Source organism: Monodon monoceros, unplaced genomic scaffold (assembly GCF_005190385.1).
Source record: "Monodon monoceros isolate NGI ecotype Baffin Bay Population unplaced genomic scaffold, NGI_Narwhal_1 Super_Scaffold_4, whole genome shotgun sequence".
NCBI classification, from domain to species: Eukaryota; Metazoa; Chordata; class Mammalia; order Artiodactyla; family Monodontidae; genus Monodon; species Monodon monoceros.
This window is the reverse complement of record NW_021703781.1, coordinates 527,094-545,860: the sequence shown is the minus strand read 5'-3', so window position 1 is coordinate 545,860 and position 18,767 is coordinate 527,094. Positions and strand designations below refer to the sequence as shown.

General features: G+C 43.6%; 1 protein-coding gene across 4 annotated transcripts in view; it reads right to left on the bottom strand.

Annotated features, from left to right (window-relative positions):
- Positions 1-18,767, bottom strand: part of RAB4A (RAB4A, member RAS oncogene family) — a 70,567-nt gene that overhangs the window by 13,996 nt on the left and 37,804 nt on the right. For 2 of the 4 annotated variants that reach the window (XM_029244775.1, XM_029244774.1), the window contains 4 exons: positions 17,902-18,018; positions 15,671-15,766; positions 11,843-11,977; positions 746-7,206 (listed from right to left, as the gene is read on the bottom strand). In XM_029244775.1, coding sequence (XP_029100608.1) covers positions 11,862-11,977; positions 15,671-15,766; positions 17,902-18,018 — 329 coding nt within the window. In that variant the 3' untranslated portion in view covers positions 746-7,206; positions 11,843-11,861. Of the gene's footprint in view, positions 1-745; positions 7,207-11,842; positions 11,978-15,670; positions 15,767-17,901; positions 18,057-18,767 lie in introns of those variants that run through there. The other 2 variants (XM_029244772.1, XM_029244773.1) reach the window with 2 other exon arrangements.

The following is an 18,767-nucleotide window of genomic DNA, read 5'->3' as shown; positions in this document are numbered from 1 at the left end:
CTCCTCTCCTACTGCTTCGAAAAGGTACAAGTTTTCATAGCTCTGGCTTCTGCTTCAATGTGAGGACCTGTCAACTGTAACAGAGTGTGTGTAATTCACAGAATTGAGAGATTCGACACATTTCACCCCAGGCATTTATGGCCCATCCTACAAGTCTTGGACAGCTGAGCAGGCCTAGCCCTGAAAGCAGACGTTTATTGACAAATCGTCTGTTCTATTGCTTCTCACAGCCTCAAGTGACCGGTCAGTGCACACGGACAGCACAGCAGTCTGGACGCCTGCTTGCCCACAGGCTGTACCGTCAGGTACCAAGAGGCCAACTAAGAGTGCACAGACAGAGTTCCCAAGAAATACTGGTCCAAACAACAAAACCTGCAACCTAAACAGCAAAGCTCTTAACCCTAGAATGTAAAACAAGACAACTGGGTAACTAGGCACTGACGTCAACAGTCGCAAACGAAGAGGCTGCTCTGAGAGTTACGATTTTAGACAGTTTCATTACCATGTGTCTTGGAAAGAGAGTTGTGGACTGAAACTTGGACTCCAAACACCTCCCAAGGTTTGGGAAGTTCTCAGCCATCATTTCTTTAACCAAGCTTCCCGCTCTCCCTCCCTCTCTCCTCCTCCCGGGGCTCTAGTGATGTGCAGACTGTCTCTTAACGGTGTCCTGTAAGTCCTGGAGGCTTTTCATTCCCCCCCCCCCCCCGCTTTGCTTCTCTGTTTCAATAATTTCCAATGCTATGTCTTCAAGCTCACTGTTTCTTTCTTCCGTTGCTGTTGAAGCTCTGTATTCAATTCTTTGGTTCAGTCGTTGTATTCTTCAGCTCCAAAATGTCTGTTTGGTTCTTTTTTATGTTTTCTATCTCTTTGTTGAACTTCTCGTTTTGTTCTCCTGATTTTGTTAAGTTGTTTTATCTGTGTTCTCTTGTAGCTCTCTGAGCATTCATTTTTGGAACAATTATTTTGAATTCTTTGTTGGCCAACTCATGTGTCCCCATTTCTTTGCGGAGAGTTACTGGAAGTTTGCTGTGTTCCTCTGGTGGTCTCACGATTCCCTGATGCTTTGTGATCCCTGCAGTCTTGCTATTAATAGGTATCTGTGCACTTGAAGAAGCAGCTATCTCTTCCAGACTTTATGGGCTGACTTTGGTATAAGGAAAGACCTTCACCTGCAGGCGGGGGCATGCTGGAGTGTGCTGTGATCCCAGGCCTAGTGGTGCGGGGTTCCAAGTGCAGGGTCAGGGGTAGTCTGGGTGGGAGGGATACTGTGCCATTGGCTCAGGCAACTGAGGGTCACAGCATCAACTGTGTGGTTCCTGGCAAGCACTGTGCGGGCTCTGCAGTGGCTGCAAGGGCCGGTGGGTTCCTCAGTGGTACCTCCAGGTTCAGCTGCTCGGGCACAGGGCAGGAAGCAGTGATGGCCAGAGTTGGAGGTGTGCACACACCTGGCTGTGGAGACCAGCTGCAGGTGCCTGTGTAGTGGCAGGGGCTGGTCGCAGACTCGCACGTAGTGGTGGGGAACAGGGCCAGTTGCAAGGGCTTGGGCCAAGCGTGGGCCCACAGCAGCTGCGGGGGCCCTGGCAGGTGGTGTACTTTCCTAGAGCTGCAGAATCTCCCCACAGGTGTGTACACAACAGCGGAGGTTGGTGACAGGGATCAGCCTGGGGGTGTGCAGGTGCACAGCTGGGAGGGGCCGGCCACACTGTGCACCTGGCAACGGGGGTCAGCCGCAGGGGCCTAGGCGGGCATCTTGCACCTATGTAGCTGCAGAGGCCTGGGCAGGCTGCCAGTGCAGATCCTGGGCTCTGGCGGGGCCGGGGAGAATGGGGAGGGACTCAGGCAGCAGGTGCCCAGGAATGGGGGTACCCATGGGGTGATAACTACTGAGAGCTGGCGGGCTCCTCTGCGGAGCAGGGCACTAGGAACCATGGTTGTTCCAGCTGCACGGCTGACACTTTGCTTTGCTGGTCTCTAGGTGGGGTGAAACTGAACAGGTCCCTTGTGTGGTGCCCCAAAAGGCTGGGGAAGCTAGTCGCTCACACCACCCCCCTCTTTCCTGGGGAGGAGAACTCTTTCTAGCTGGGGAGCTCCCTCTTGGTGCTGAGCAGTGCTGGCCTGGGGGATGGGGTCATGCAGACAAAAGGAAGCTGTTCTTCCCTTTCTGTGTGATTATTTTCAGGTTTTTGTTCCACTGAGCAGCTGAAGTTTCTGAAGTGGACTCCCGAGTTCTCCCAGAGCTGTTTTTCTCTGTGGATAGCTAATTGTTGATCTTTGTTGGGAGTCGGGGGATGGAGGCCGGGGTCTCCCTACTTCGCCATCTTGGTGATATCATTTGAAAGTGAGCTCTAGGAGTTACGAAACTCCTTCCCAGACAGGAAGGGACTGAGCAGGATCAGATAACCACCTTTTGGGAGATTTTGCAAAACAGGCATCTTGCAGTGGATAGGCTTGATATCCAGGTACTTTAGAAGGACTTGGGGACACAACTGACTCTGATCATTTGTCCTTTCCACAAGCACTGGAGTCCTATTTGCCAGGCCCTAGGCACACAGAAGGCAGCCCTTTCCTAGGGAAGTCTCAGCCCAGTAGAGAAGACAAATAAAGACAATCTACGGACCAACGTGACCGATACCAAAAGCAAGGTCAGGACAGCGCAGGACTGGAGCGGTGTGTCTGCACGTGTCAGGAGTGGGAGAGGGTTACTGAGGGCTCCCAGCTGCACCCGTCAGGACAAGGGGGCTGCAGCCTGACAGACCTGGACCGCCTGCAGGGAGCGTTACAGGTGAGGGCAATGAAACACAGTCCATGCAAAGGCAGAGAGGCGATGAGAAAGCAAGGGGCATTCGGAGAAACACAAGAGTGTCCTATAAAAGCACCATTTTCCCCAGGAAATAGGCATAGCATGAGGGCATGTGACAGATGTTTATGGCCACAGAAACCCACACGGTGACTTTTCTGGAAAGGAGGGTGGTGTGGTGGACTTTGCCCAAATTAATCACATCACAAATTTTCCTAGTCAATGTAAAATGATTTGACGGCTCCCCACCCAACGTACAGAACTCAGCACTTTACTCTCACACACAGTTAGTTGGCCCTTAAATATTTAGTGAACATAATTATTTCTATGGCATTTTGGAATGTGACATACTCAGAAATTTAGTGTTTTTCTGAAAATGCTAGCTTTTCTTTAAAATGAAATTTACACATGACATCAAGAAGTTAAAGAAAGGAGCTGTCAGAGCACAGGCTTATCTGTTTTTCATCCAGTTCCCGCAGGTGAAGGGCAACGTGCTCTAGGATGAAGGAGCATGCTGACATTATTGCAAGCTCGACCCGCTTCACACTTGGTAGCGTAACTTCCGGAGATGCATGGGTCAAGTTCAATACGTCCTTCATGTAGACATGCTGAGGTGATTAAAATAGGTGTGCCTCACATTACTACAGCAGCAAGTGTGATACTGAGAAGGTCTAACAACCAGTTCGGCGAGGGGTCCCACCACTCTGAAGCTGCGCTGGCTGTGGGTGGCAGGCTGGCTGCCCCGTGTCCCTGCTGAAGGTACAACTGTCCCCTGGGCTCGGGGACAGAACTTCCAGTACAATTAGCCACATGTTGGGAAATGACCGCTCGTAATGCTGGATTAAAGATGTGCGTCTTCAATACATGTCAGAAAGACAACTTTATATAATTGCAAGAAAAAAACCATAGCCATTCTTGGCTTGTAACAGTATCTTTTATGAAGTTCCCAATGGTATGTTGATTATATAAAATTAAAAAAATATATTCTTGTCACAGATGCATACTGAACTATTTTTGGGTGAAATGACAGATGTTTTGGGTGTTGCCAAATATTACAGCATAAAAAAAGTGGGGCAAAGGTACAGTAGATAAAACAAGATTGGCATAATGCGGACAATTGTGGAAGCTAGCGGCTATAGTGGTTCTATGTGCTATTTTCTCCATACTTGTTTAAGTTCAAACACTCCCATAAGTCCGTTGCTGACCTTAGAGGGTGATGGCCGGCAAATGACTCCTCTTTCTGAAGCTGGCACGTTGAGCGTTCTCAGATAAATCCCTCTACGATTCTAAAAGCAACTCCTTAAAGAAGTAAATACAATCAGGAAGCGACCGAGCAACAACTGGGATAAACTCAGATTGTCTGTAGGTGCACAGGTAGACTGATTCGTAAAGAGAAATCACTTTACAGCTAGCACGAAAAGTTATTTTAAACTTTACAGGTGTTTTAAAGTCCCTCTAATTTTCCCCTCCAAAAAAAGCAAAAAAAAAAAGGACAAATTTGACAGAAAATAAAGAACCATCTACTGTGTCATGGTATGAATTACAAATCATTTAAATTACTAATTTTAGCACTTTCTTCACTCTGAACGATACTGATCTGCTAGGAATCAATGTTCTTAAAGATTTCAAAAACTCTTACATAAGTCACAAGTAATATGTTTTCAAAAAACCGTTATAGTTTCCCAAATTGTGATGTTTTCATTTTCACTTAAATGCTGGACTGTGAAAGAATAAATTATAATCTCAAGTCCAGATGGAGTGTAGAATCTTTTTCTAGGAAGACTGAGAAAATGCTTTTCTAGATATGTAAATTAAGAGCATCCTGAAAACTTAGTAAGTTGTGGGAAATACATACATAACATTTGTAACTAGATATATTTGGTCTTTATCTCTGGTTCCCGACACAAAGCTCCTAAAACCCTTAGAATTTCCTGAGTTTTAGGGGTCCCTTGTGAGCAGAGTTTATGCTAATGAACTGACTTCAGGTGTGTCCCCTAGAGAGCCTCAGTGTGGGGCTGGTCACCAGAAAGATCGAAGGAACTTTTAGCTCCACCCACTGGCCTCAGGGAAGGGGGATGCTGGAGATTAAGCTCTAGAAAAATTCTTGAACAGCAGGATTTGAGGAGCTTCTGAGCTTCCGGGTTGGTGAACAGGAAGACATCCATGTGCCGCGAGGGTGGTGCACCCGAAACTCCACGGGGACAGAAGCTCCTGTGCCCGGTACCCTTCCAGACCTGGCCCTATGTATCTCCCTGTCTGCTGTTCATTTGTATCCTTTAATATCCTTTGCCAACAAGCCAGTAATCTCATAAGGAAACCGTTTCTCTTAGTCCTGTGAGCTGCTCTAGAAGTTAATCAAACCCGAGGAGGGGGTTGTGGGAACCTCAGACTTAGTGCTGACTTAACCTTAGCACTTAACCTGTGCTCGTAGGTGAGAAGCACAGGTAACAACCTGGACGGGTGACTGACATCTGCAGTGTGTGTCTGGGGGCGGGTGGTGGTAGTGGTGGTGATGCCGACTCAGCCCTTAACCTATGGAATCTGATGCCATCTCCGGGTAGACAGGGTCAGAACAGAACCCATCTGGTGTGTGAAGAATCAGAGGATTGGTTGGTGGTGTTGGAAAACACTCCACGGACCAAATATCACATCCTCTCCCCTCTTCATTTTTCCTAAAGGCCTTTATTAAGAACCACCATGGTTTGGTTCTCCAGCAACTTTTATTGGTCAAGGGATGTGGAATTATATGCAGTACCTGGGGTTTAATTAACAGGCTCACTTATAAATCAACTTAACATTTATCTTATTTAAAAAAAATTTTTGCTTTTGAATAAACTGATGTGGTCAAACAGACATGCTCCTACCCCATGCAAAAAGCTGTCCCAAAACGAGCAGCTTGCAAACCCACTGTAAATGAGATACTGAATGAAACATTCTTCTAGCGAGGTCCAAGAAGCAGCTCAGTCTGAGAATTTGCTTCATATCCTGACTTTTCAAAATCAAATATTCGAGACATAAAAGAAGCAAAATTAAAGTACGTAAAACAGCTATATCCTGATATTTTTATCCAAGTCACTTCCCAGAGTTTGTAGTGCTGCTGTGCTCTGTTGGTTAAAACAACAAAAGCAGTAGGCAGCTTCCAACTTAAAGGTAATGAAATTTACCAGTTTGCAGCTAAAAGTCACAGTGGAAGAACACATGTAAGGTGAAGAATGCTTTTAAACCTTTCAGCTTTAAGTAGTGCTGTATTTTAACTTTAAAGAGAAGTTCTATTATATATTTTTTGCATAAACATTCTAAAATATTAGAACAAGTCTTTGTAATACAATATATATTAGACTTCAATATAACTCATGTGAATTAAAAACATGTTAACTTGATAACTGTCATAAGGCAAAAGTTGTACACAAACTTCTTAGTGGTGTCCCTTTAAAATTAACTTGATTTAGTGGGTTGCCTTAAAATGAACACGAAACAACAAAAGACTAAAAAAGAGGCAGTGATGCTCTAATACTGAATCCCAGAAAAAGCACAGTAGCAAACGATGTGTTTTCTAACAGGGAGACCAGGTGGTTCAGCAAACTGGGACCAGGTGAGCAGCCCCTGGTATATGGTTCATCTATTGCACTGACCAGATGCTGAGAGTAGATCGCTTGCCTAGGAAGTTTGGTTAAAGGTACCAGCATCTTTAGTACTAATCACAGTGCCTGTGACAGAGCAGGTGCTCAGCTCTACTTCCTGAACTGGTCTGATGAAGATAGATCCTTTAAAATCAACAGGGTGCTGGACAGTGTAAAGTTCATGGAAAAACTCCATTTTTCATTTTGTTTTGGTATGTGAGTAACTACTGATCTAGTATTTGGAGTGTGGCTCACATAACACATTGTGGACTGTGGTAAATGGAATTAACTAAGCACTGCATTGGCGATCAATGCCAGAGTCTCTGAATATCAGGTCATAAACATAACCAACTGTGCAATATAACTGACACGATGATCAAAGCACACCTCACAATGAACAGGTTTTAGTTCAGACGATTAAAAAAAAATAAAGTATTAGACTGCATTTAGTGCAACGCTCTATCGATCATACCATACATCAGATACCATGCTGTGGAGACGTACTGGAGTAGCATATATACAGTACACAGCCAGGATTCAAACTGGGGTGAGAGGGTGAATACGGAACAGAACAGTTTTACATATATGTGTACATTTAATGGTCTTGTCCACTGAACTGGATTTATTATACGTTTGCTGTGCCACATCTACTAGCTTGCATAACAACCCAAATTATTTTTTTTGCACAAAGATCTACTTCCATTTAAAGTAGAAAAAGATGGTGGTTAAAAAAAAAAAAAACTTCTTCAAGCTCCAACAATTGTGTCCCAAATACCACTGTATGAACACCTAAAAAATATTAAGAACAATTTAGAAATATGCATGACTAAAAATGTACAAACATCGATTAAAGTCACAAAGGGAACTAGTGAATGAATACTTCCAATTTTTATTTAAACTTACCTAGGCATATTAGATAATGTTGACTATACATAAAAAAGAGGAAGCTTTAGAAAGTTAAAATCTCTACTTGCAAATTTTATAAATGAGCCTTAGCTACAGGCACATTCATTTAGACTTCAATGAACCCAGGAAAAGACTCGTCACTGACATATAGGGAGAAGAACCTCTAACTCAATCACTCCCATCAACTTTCCTTTCTGAGCAAGTGCATTAAGGATTTCCTACAAATTCTTTCAAGCAGAGAATCTAATTTTTTTTTTTTAATTGGTAAGGCTGGGTTTAATCTAGCATTTTGCTATTTGTTTTATATTTTCCCCATCTGTTCTTTACTTCCTTTTTTCCTCTTTTCCTGCCTTCTTTTGGATTTATTTAATTACGTATTTATTCCATTTTAATTCCCATGTTGGCTTATTAGCCAAAACTCTTCATTGTGTTGTTTCAGTGCTTTAGGATTTTTTTCTTAAGATTTTATTTTTTTAGAGCAGTTTTAGCTTCGAAGCAAAGTTGAGGCGGGAAAAGTATGTAGAGCTCCCAAAGACCCCCTGCCTTCACACATACACAGCCTCCCCCATTATCAACGTCCCCACCAGACGGTACATTTGTTACAGCTGATAAGCCTACACTGACAATTCATAACCACCCCAAATCCATAGTTAAACTACAGCTCACTCTTGGTGTTCTATGTTCTAGGGGTTTGGACAGATACATGATGACGCGGATCCATCACATGGTATCATACAGAGTCTTTTCACTCTCCCCAAATCCTCTGTGCTCTGCCTATTCATCCCTCCCATCCCCAGCCCCTGATCTTTCCCCTGTCTCCAGAGTTTTGCCTTTTCCAGGATGTCACATAGTTGGGATCAGGCAGTATGTAGCCTTTTCAGATTGGCTTCTTTTTTTTTTTGTGGCCGCACCGCATGGCATGTGGGATCTTAGTTCCCCGACCAAGGCTTGAACCTGTGCCCCCTGCATTGGAAGCGCGGAGTCTTAACCACTGCACCTCCAGGGAAATCCCCAGATTGGCTTCTTCCACTTAGTTATATGCCTTGAAGGCTTGACAGCTCATTTCTTTTTAGTGCTGAATAATATTCCATTGTCTGGATAGACCGCAGTTTACCCATTTGCCTTCCGAAGGACATCCTGTTTGCTTGCAAGCTTTGGCAATTATGAATAATGCTGCTATAAACACCCATGGGCAGGTTTTTGTGTGGACATAAGTTTTCAACTCCTTTGGGTTAATAGCAAGGAGTGAGACTGCTGGATCATACAGTAAGAGTATGTTTAGTTTCATTCATCTATCTACCTACCTATCTATCTACCTACCTACCTAATGGTTTTACCCGTGTTATACGATTGACAGTTTAAACATTGATTATAAACATGTCTTGCTAATTTATTTATTTTTAAGCATTACTCTTTTTTTTAAAATTTAATTTTTATTTTTGGCTGCGCTGGGTCTTTGTTGCAGTATGCGGGCTTCTCATTGCGGTGGCTTCTCTTGTTGCGGAGCGCGGGCTCTAGGAGAACGGGCTTCAGTAGTGTAGCATTCGGGCTCAGTAGTTGTGGCACATGGGCTTAGCTGCTCCGCGGCATGTGGGATCTTCCTAGACCAGGGATCGAACCCGTGTCCCCTGCATTGGCAGGTGGATTCTTAAGCGCTGCACCGCCAGGGAAGTCCTAAGGTTAGTTTTATAAGAAAATGCCAAGCTGTCTTCTAAAGTGGCTGCACCATTTTGCATTCCCACCAACAATGAACAAGAATTCCTATTGTTCTACATCCTCACCAGCATTTGGTGCTGTCAGGGTCTTGGACTGTGGCCATTCTAATAGGCTTGTAGTGATATCTCATTGTTTTACTTTGCTTTCTCCTTGATGGCATATGATGTGGAGTATGTTTTCATATACTTATTGCCATCTGGATATCTTCTTCGGTGAGGTGTCTGTTAAGGTCTTTGGCCCGTTTTTAAATTGGGTTGTTTGTTTTCTTACTGTTGCGTTTTAAGAGGTCTGTGTATTTAGGATTAACAGTCCTTTATCAGGTATGTGTTTCACAAATATCTTCTCCTGGTCTATAGCTTGTCTACTAATTCTCTTGACATTGTCTTTTGCAGAGCAGAAGTTTTTATTTTTCATGAAGTCCAGCTTACCAATTCTTTCTTTCATGGATTGTGTCTTTAGTGCTGTGTCTAAAAAGTCATCACCACACCCTAGGTCATCTACATTTTCTTTTATCTCCTAGGAGTTTTATAGTTTTGCATTTTACATTTAAGTCTACGATCCATTTGGAGTTAATTTTTGTGAAGGGTACAAGGTCTGGTATGTAGATTCATTTTTTTGCATGGATGTCCAGTTGTCCTAGCACCATTTGTTGAAAAGACTATTTCTGCTCCATTGTATTGCCTTTGCTCCTTTAACAAACATCAGTATGTGGGTGTATTTCTGGGCTCTCTATTCTGTTCCATTGATCTACTTGTCTATTATTTCACCAATACCATACTGTCTTGACTACTGTGGCTTTATAGTGTTTTGGAGTTGGGTAGTAACAGTCCTTCAACTTTGTTCTTCTCCCTCAATACCGTGTTGGCTATTATGGGTCTTTTGTCTCCTCTCCACATAGACTTCAGAATCAGTTTGGTTTTCCTCATATAGATGTTGTTAGAGTTCTACCTATTTCCTTTTTGGGGGGATGCTAATGTGAAGGGTATTGTGTTTTTCATTTCGAATTGCACTTGTTCATTGATGGCATAGAGAAAAGTGATGGACTTTTGTATATTAACCTTGTATCTTGCAACTGTGCTATATAATCATTTATATAGTTTGTGGATTTTTTGGATTTTCTACACAGATTATCATCAGCCAACAAAGTTAGTTAATTTCTCTCTTCCCAGTCTGTGTACCTTTTATTTCCTTTTCTTATTGCATTAGCTAGGACCTCCAGTATGATGGTGAGAGGGGACCTCCTTGCCTTGATATTAATAGGAAAGCTTCAACTTTCTCACCATTAAGCAGGATGTTAGCAGTAGGTTTTGGGTAGATTTTCTTTATTAAGTTGAGGAGATTCCCCTCTATTCCTACTTTACTGAGAGCTTTCATTGTGAATGGATATTGGATTTTGTCAAATGATTTCTCTGCATCTCTTGATGAAATCATGTGATTTTTGTTCCCTGTTGATGTGACGATTACATTAATTGATTTTGGAATGTTGAACCAGCCCTGCATACCTGGGATAAATCCCACTTGGAAGGATGTAATTCTTTGTATACATTGTTGGATTCAATCTAACATTTTGTTGAGAATTTTTGCATCTATGTTCACAGGAGATACTAGTGTGTCGTTTTCTTTTCCTGTAATGTCTTTGTCTGGTTTTGGAATTAGGGTAATGCTGGCCTCATAGAATGAGTTAGGAAGTGTTCTGTCTGCTTTTGTTCTGTGAAAGAGACTGAAGAGAACTGGTACAGTTTCTTCCTTAAATGTTTGGTGGAATTCACCCGTGAACCCGTGTGGGCCTGGTGCTTTCTGTTTTGGAAGATTATTAATTATTGGTTCAATTTCTTTAATAGATATAGGCCTATTCAGATTGTGTATTTGTTCTTGTATAAGTTTTGGCAAATTGTGTCTTTGATAGAATTGGTTTATTTCATGCAGGTTGTCAAATTTGTGGGCACAGAGTTGTTCATAGCATTCCTTTATTATCCTTTTAATGTCCACAGAATCTGCAGTGATGCCCCCTCTTTCATTTCTGATATTAGTAATTATATATATATATATATATATATATATATATATATATATATATATTTCCCTTAGCCCGGCTAGAGTCACTGATTTTACTGGTCTTTTTCAAGGAGCCGGCTTTGGCTTCGTTGATTTTTCTCTATTGATCTCCTGCTCTAATTTTATTATTCCTTTTCTTCTGCCTACTCTGGCTTTAATTTGCTCTTCTTTTTCTCGTTTTCTATGGTGGACACTTATATGATGGTACTTAGACCTTTCTTCTTTTCTAGTACATGCACTCAATGCTATAAATTTCACTCTAAGTACTGTTTGGGTTGAATCTTCCCAAATTTGGATAAGTTGTGTTTTCTCATTTAGTTCAAAATATTCTTACATTTCCCTTGAGATTGCTTCTTTCACTCATGTGTTATTTAGAAGTATGTTGTTTAATCCCCACACATTTTGGATTTTCCAGTTAGCTTTCTGTTACTGATTTCTAGTTTAATTCCACTGTGGTCTGAGAGCAGACACTGGATGATTTCTATTCTTTTAAATGTGTTCAGGTGTGTTTTATGGCCCAGGATGTGGTCTGTTTTGGTGAGTGTTCCGTGTGAGCTTGAGAAGAATGTGTGAGCAGAGATTCTCACTGCTGAGAATCTCTAACTTTTAATTATGCAATCACCTCTCCTTTTCATAACGTGGCTGCAAAAAGCAGTGACAGCCTCCACCTCTAAGCCTGTGCGGGGCTATGGGTGGCGAACAGAGGGCGAGGCCGAAGGCGGCAGGGCGCCGCGACGCAGGCACCTACCTGTGCTCCCTGCGCTGCGTCAGCAGCCGCAGTCCTGTGCGCTCGGGGCCTGTGCGCGGCGTGGAGACCGCAGCTGTCTCAAGGCAGCATCTCCATACTGAATACCTGAGCCCATTCTTTCTGGGTCCAGCTCACCTGAGGACCAAGCAAGTCTTTAGAAAACGTTTTCATGTTTCTGTGATCCCCACGATATATTAAGTGAAAAAAGCAAAGTGCAGAACACTGTGTATATACAACACAACTTTGAATACAGAGGAAAAAATACACACGTTTGCTTGTATGGGCATAAAAACCTCTTTGGACGGATACATAAAGAACTGGTAATAATGGCTGACTTCAAAAAAGAGCTCTAGGTAGCTAGGGGACAGGAGACGGGGTAACAGAGGGTGACTCACTCTATCCTCTCCTGCACTTTCTGGATTTGGAATTATGTGAATATATTATGTATACAAAGATTTAATTTAAAATTAAACCACAAATTAAAAAAGATACCATTTTTCACTTATGAGACTGGTAAAAACCCACGTATGATAATACACCCTGTGGGTGTGGCTTTAGTGAAATAAACACCTTCATTCACTGCTAGTGGGATGATAAACTGCTACAACCCCGATGGAGGAATTTGACAGCTTCTACCTAACTTCCAAATGCTTGTGTTCTTTAACGCAGCAAATCCACTTCTGGGAATTTATCCTATACATACACTCACACACATGTGAAATGATATACAAAAGGTTATTTACTGCAACATTTTTTGTTACAGCAAAATACTGGCAACAACTCAAATGTCCAAAGTAGACTGGTTAAATAAATTATGGCAATACACAAAATTGAACACTACATACACACACACATTATGTGTGCACATGTACATTAGCATATATATATGTATATGGAAGTCTCTAAATACTGATTTGTCATCACTGGTAGGTAGAGTAAGTGCAGAGTTCATAGTATGCTGACTTTTGTATAAAAAGGAGGGGAGAAAATAATGGTTTTTGAACCATATGAATGTACTGCCTCTTTAGAAAACTAAAATTAAAAAGTACTGCTGAAATGGATAAACAACAAGGTCCTACCGTAGAGCACAGGGAACTATATTCAATATCCTGTGACAAATCATAATGGAAAAGAATATGAAAAATATATATATATGTATAACTAACTGAATCACTTTGCCGTACAACAGAAATGAACACAACATTGTAAATCAACTATACGTCAATAAAATCTAAAAAAAAAAAAGAGTACTGCTGAAGAGTTCTAACATGTCCTTATAGTTTTTTATCTGATGTAACTATGATTTGGATGATCTCAGAAGAAAAAGATCCTGAAAGCTTTATATGAATGAACTCACACACACTGTATTCAAGGGTGGACACCAAAGGGGGAGGTAAGCTAAAGAAAAGCTCGTGTTGAGCCTGCTAATACTCAACATCACACCAATTTTCATGACAACTATTGAGGCTCTAGTCTTTAAAAATAACAGTTCTGTACCAGCTTGAGGAAATTTTTGCTGCTGTTTTCAGGTCAAAAGACCACAGGAGGATGAAGCAGCCCTGTTCCTGCTGAGCCCAGCCCGCCGTCTGGGACCCTGGGGCTCTCCCACTACCTCGCCCGCCCCTACCTTCTCCGTCCGCTCCCCTCCCGCCTTCTCTCCTTTCCGTCCCTCTCTCTCCTCTCGCGTCATTTACTGAAACCTCTCGTTAAATTAACCGTCCTCCGGGGAGGCGCCAGGCTCTGCTTCCTCACCCCCTCTTGATGCTCCGCTGCCCCCTGTCTTCTCCTTGTCATTCTGCTGGTAAAGATGACTGGTGACTTCCTACTGCCCGCCCCACCGGACACTTTTCAGCTCACGTCTTGGCTCATGAGACTTTCCTCTGATGCATTTGATAACGAACAACCCTTTGGCTGAAGCTTGGCTAAAGTGATACCCACGTTCCTGGGTCTCTTCATATACCTCTGACTTCCCCCTCCTCTCTCTCATCCTCCGGTCTCCAGGGCTTCGCTCTGGGCCACTGCCCTCCCCAGCGATCAGTAGATCGCTGCGTGGTCTCGCTCCTTCCAGAGTTGCCACTACTCCTACAGACTGATGGCTCCCAAGCAGACACCGCCAGCCAGGAATTCTCCCCACAGCCTCCTGCATGCCTCCTTGCGTTTGTCCCAGCGACGCTGCCCAGGGAACACTCCAAAACAGAAGCATCTTGATTCCCTTGAACCGGCTTGCCCTCTGGCTCTGCCATGACCCTCTGGGTCCCCGAGTTACCCAGGTGTGACACCTAGTTGCCCTCAGCCCCTCCTCCCTTCCTGACCCCACCTCTCAGCCCCCTCCCCAGAGGCAACGGCCCCGCCCCGCTAGTTAGCATCTGAGTCACGATGCCACTGCCAAAACGTTTCTTGGATTCGTCTGTGTCTCTTCATCTCCGCTTCCACATCCTCGATAAAGCTTTAATCAGGCATCTTTTTTCGGATTACTCAAACATGCCTTTGTTGCTATCCTGGCCATCGGCCCTGGGCTCCCTCCAGTATGTCCCTGACGTGACCACCCACACACACGATCTGCCTCCAGCCACAATCTGACCACGTCATTCACGGCCCCCGCCCCTGAATGGCCACTCACCCCTACCGCAGTGCTCAGTCGTGGACGAACATAAGAATTAATCACACGAGAGAGCGTTTTAAAATCTGATGCTGAAGGCCTAATTCAGCATCTCTAGGGGCGGGTCTTGGAATTCAAACTTTTATGCATCCCAGGAGGCTCTAGCATACAGGCAGGGCGGAGACTCGGTCACGCTTTACAGGGTAAAGTTCTAGGTCCCGGATCACGATCCCTGGCCTGGCTGCTGCCTCTCCTCAGCCTTCTCTCCTGCCATTCCCCGCTGTGGTCCTTCTGTTCTAGAAACTTCAACTTCTCCCCCAGTGTCCACTAGCGCTGTCCCTGCTGGCCTCCCCTCCTCACACTTGACAGCCTGAGCTTGGTCACCACCTCCTCCTGGAAGCCCTTCCTGATATCACCTCCTAAGCAGGTAGGTTCTCCTCCTTCGTGTGCCCCAAGATCCTGTGCGCTTCTCAGTTACTGTATCGACCACACCGTATTATAAGTATCTTTTGACTGCTTCCCATGAAAGACAGTTTCTTGAGGGCAAGGGTTGTGATTAATTTATTTCTGTATCCCAGCACCTGACAAAGAACAGGCATTCAGATATTTGAATGAATCAATTAAAAACGGAATGTCCACATATAATTGCGGTGATACTTAAATAAAAAGTAACGCTAATAAATGACAACTACATATTACTTTGTCAGCTGCCTAAATTAGGGGTATTGTAAATTTATTTTTACTGAAGCAGCAAACAGAACAATGATGAGATAGGTTACTACTGAGGCACACTCAGTGAGCTTCGGGAGTAAATTCTCCCCGATGCCTGATCTAAACCAGCGGCACCCCGCGAGGTGCCCATAGATCACGCCAATCCACCACACACGACTGCTGGCCCAGCACAGTCCGAGGTGCTGACGGAGCGCGGACAAAGGTCCGTTCTTCCTGAAGTGATGGCTCCAACAAAGGCTGTGGTTCTAAAAGCAAACACGCCCTGACACCCTGACTCTGTCCCTTCCGTCACTGGGGCCAAGGAGGCCGCCGTGAAGGAGGCGTGGGCTCCCACCTCAGCCGCGGACAAGACCTTCAAGCCCGTGAGTGGTGACTGCAGGTCGGCAGGGGGAGAGGCCGCTCTGACCAAAGCACTCCTGGAAGTACTGAAAAGTGACACTACTGAGCTAGAGAGGAAACGACGCTAAGGGAAAGTTTATTAATGGAAAGCCTTTTACCTGATTCAATCTTGTTAAGTATTTTTCTCGCACACTGTACAAAGGCCTCTTCCACGTTCTCCCCGGTTAGTGCACTCGTTTCCAGAAACATCAGCTCTGAAATCGACATCAAACAAAACACGAAGCCATATTAACAAGACAATCACAATTATCCGATTCATAACTGCCAGCTTGGTACACTCTTAGAATAATAGACGAAATAAATTTAGTACTTAAAACCAGGTATTTCTGCAAATATGAAATCAATGCCAAAATATTTTTTTAAATATTAGAAGAAATCTAACTTTTTCCGAAAAGTAACTAGTATTTTGTGCTAGCACTTAAATGTGTTGAAGAAACTAAGCAAGCAGGACGCTGGTAAGGAAGCAGGCTGGCTGAAGGCACCCGGCTGTTGATATAAGACAAAGTAGCAATTGCCTTCCCAATAGTCTCCACGTCACCACAGATACAGCCTACAGGTGCTGACATCTGGTGAGCCGCCCTGACAGTGAGGGGACCTTACACGAATGAGCCCTCTTCTTATGCACCAGCTGGTGACTCATGCAGCAGAAGGCTGCTCTCTTGCTTTTGTGAGCAAACCACAACCTCTCCAGACCTTTCTTTCCTTCCTTGTAAAAATGAGTTTCATTTAAATGACAGATAAATTCCTTTCGACCTTTTAACATTCTAAGCGTGCATGTTTCTAAACAGCTTCTTTACAAACTCATGAAGGCTTCTGTTTATTTTCCTAGCAGAAACCCTGCTCGTTTGTGAGAGTGTAAGTGGGTGGTCCTGGAGTCCAACTGAAAGGTGATAGTAGGATATTTTAGTTGTTGACTGCTTCCAAAAATTAAAGTTATTTTAAAATGTCTGAATTCTTTTTTTTTAAACCTAAGCTATGTTTTTCTAAGTATCTTTTTTCTTTTTTTGTGAGATAAGTGTTTTTGGTTTTTTTTTTACATCTTTATTGGAGTATAATTGCTTTACAATGGTGTGTTCTTTTCTGCTTTATAACAAAGTGAATCAGTTATACATATACATATGTTCCCATATCCCCTCCCTCTTGCGTCTCCCTCCCTCCCACCCTCCCTATCCCACCCCTCTAGGTCACAAAGCACCGAGCTGATCTCCCTGTGCTATGCGGCTGCTTCCCACTAGCTAGCTATTTTACGTTTGGTAGTGTATATATGTCCATGCCACTCTCTCACTTTGTCCCAGCTTACCCTTCCCCCCTCCACGTCCTCAAGTCCATTCTCTAGTAGGTCTGCATCTTTATTCCCGTCTTACCCCTAGGTTCTTCATGACATTTTTTTTCTTAAATTCCATATATATGTGTTAGCATACGGTATTTGTCTTTCTCTTTCTGACTTACTTCACTCTGTATGACAGACTCTAGGTCCATCCACCTCATTACAAATAGCTCAATTTCGTTTCTTTTTATGGCTGAGTAATATTCCATTGTATATATGTGCCACATCTTCTTTATCCATTCATCCGATGATGGACACTTAGGTTGTTTCCATCTCCTGGCTACTGTAAATAGTGGTGCAATGAACATTTTGGTACATGACTCTTTTTGAATTATGGTTTTCTCAGGGTATATGCCCAGTAGTGAATTCTTCTCATTCAGCTGTCTGTAAGCAACCATTAATTTTACGTGTCATCCTTATGTATTCTAGATGGAAATTCAGAGAAGTTTAAAAGGCATCTTTAGCCAAATGACTTAAATTTAATGTAAGTGAAATACAGCCAATTAGTCCAGTATGTCTTCTACTGCTTCCCTTTCTATTTACGTCTAATATTTCACTAACTTAGCTTCAAATTACATTTTATAAAAGATGACATCATCTGATTAGGGCCTTTAAAGATGGTTATAAATTTCACTTTAAACCAAGACCTGTGATATCAAAGATCCTAGACTGAAAAGTCACCACAGAATGCTAAGAGATTAGCTTTTATCATCATAGTAACCTCTTTTTTTTTTTTTTTTTTCCCACACCACGCGGCATGCGGGATCTTAGTTCCCTGACCGGGGATGGAACCTGCGCTCCCTACAGTGGAAGCACAGAGTCTGAACCGCTGGACCACCAGGGAAGTCCCTCATCATAGTAACCTTCGTGGGCAGAATGCAATAGGGTGAGACTATGTTAAGTGAGTCTAATGTACAGTAAAAACAATAGGAAGTTCCACACTTCCTAACTACAGCTGCATCTTAAACCTCCAGCAGGTGTGACAGGTGCAAGGCCACTTGCCATTTTCCTGAGCAAATCGGGAGGCTTCTAGGAAAGTGACTTCCCGATCGGGGTCCAGGTCCTTCTTGTTCCCACAGAGGATGATGACGATGCTCTGACTCGCGAGCATTCTGGCATCTGTTAACCAATTAGTAAGCGCATTGTAGGTTTCTCGGCTGCGTAATATAAGATTGTGAAAACAGCACATGTATTTTATAAAGCTAGCAACTCTTTCCAGTCACTCACGCCACTCCCAGCGCTTCTACACACGCAGGGCAATGCCCACAGCCTTTAAGGTGACGCAGACGATCTGGATGCCCCTGGCGTACACCACACCCACAGGGTGCATTTCATCTTGTTTCCACGAAAGTGAGGCAACAAGCCAGAAGCTTGCTGTCTGTTGTCTGCCCAAGCAGGGTCAGTATTTACTGGGCTCTCGGTTCATGCAACATGCGAGCAGGACCTAAGGCTAACTGCTGCCACTCAACGGATCCGTGTGACGCGCTGGTACTTCGCTTCACACGAATTTAACACACTGATTCTCTGTAAGGACTCTGTGACACAGACTCTTATTATCTCCTGTTTCCACAAGAAACCTGAGGCCCAGAGAGACTAAGTTGCCCAAAGTCACACAAGCAGCCAGTGGCAGAGCCAGGACTGGATCAGGTGCATCCACCTTCAGGACTGTTTTCAGCCCTCATCTATCTAAGGATAAAACTCTCAAAAAAAAAAAAAAAAAACTCTCGTATATTCTAAGGACTGACCGAGGAACTGAACTTTACATTTAATTGTGATACCTGGGTGATAGCTACACGCAGGACAGTGCACTCAGATCCTTACGATGGGCCAAGAGCTCTATGTAAACCAAATCAACCGCCCAACAACCT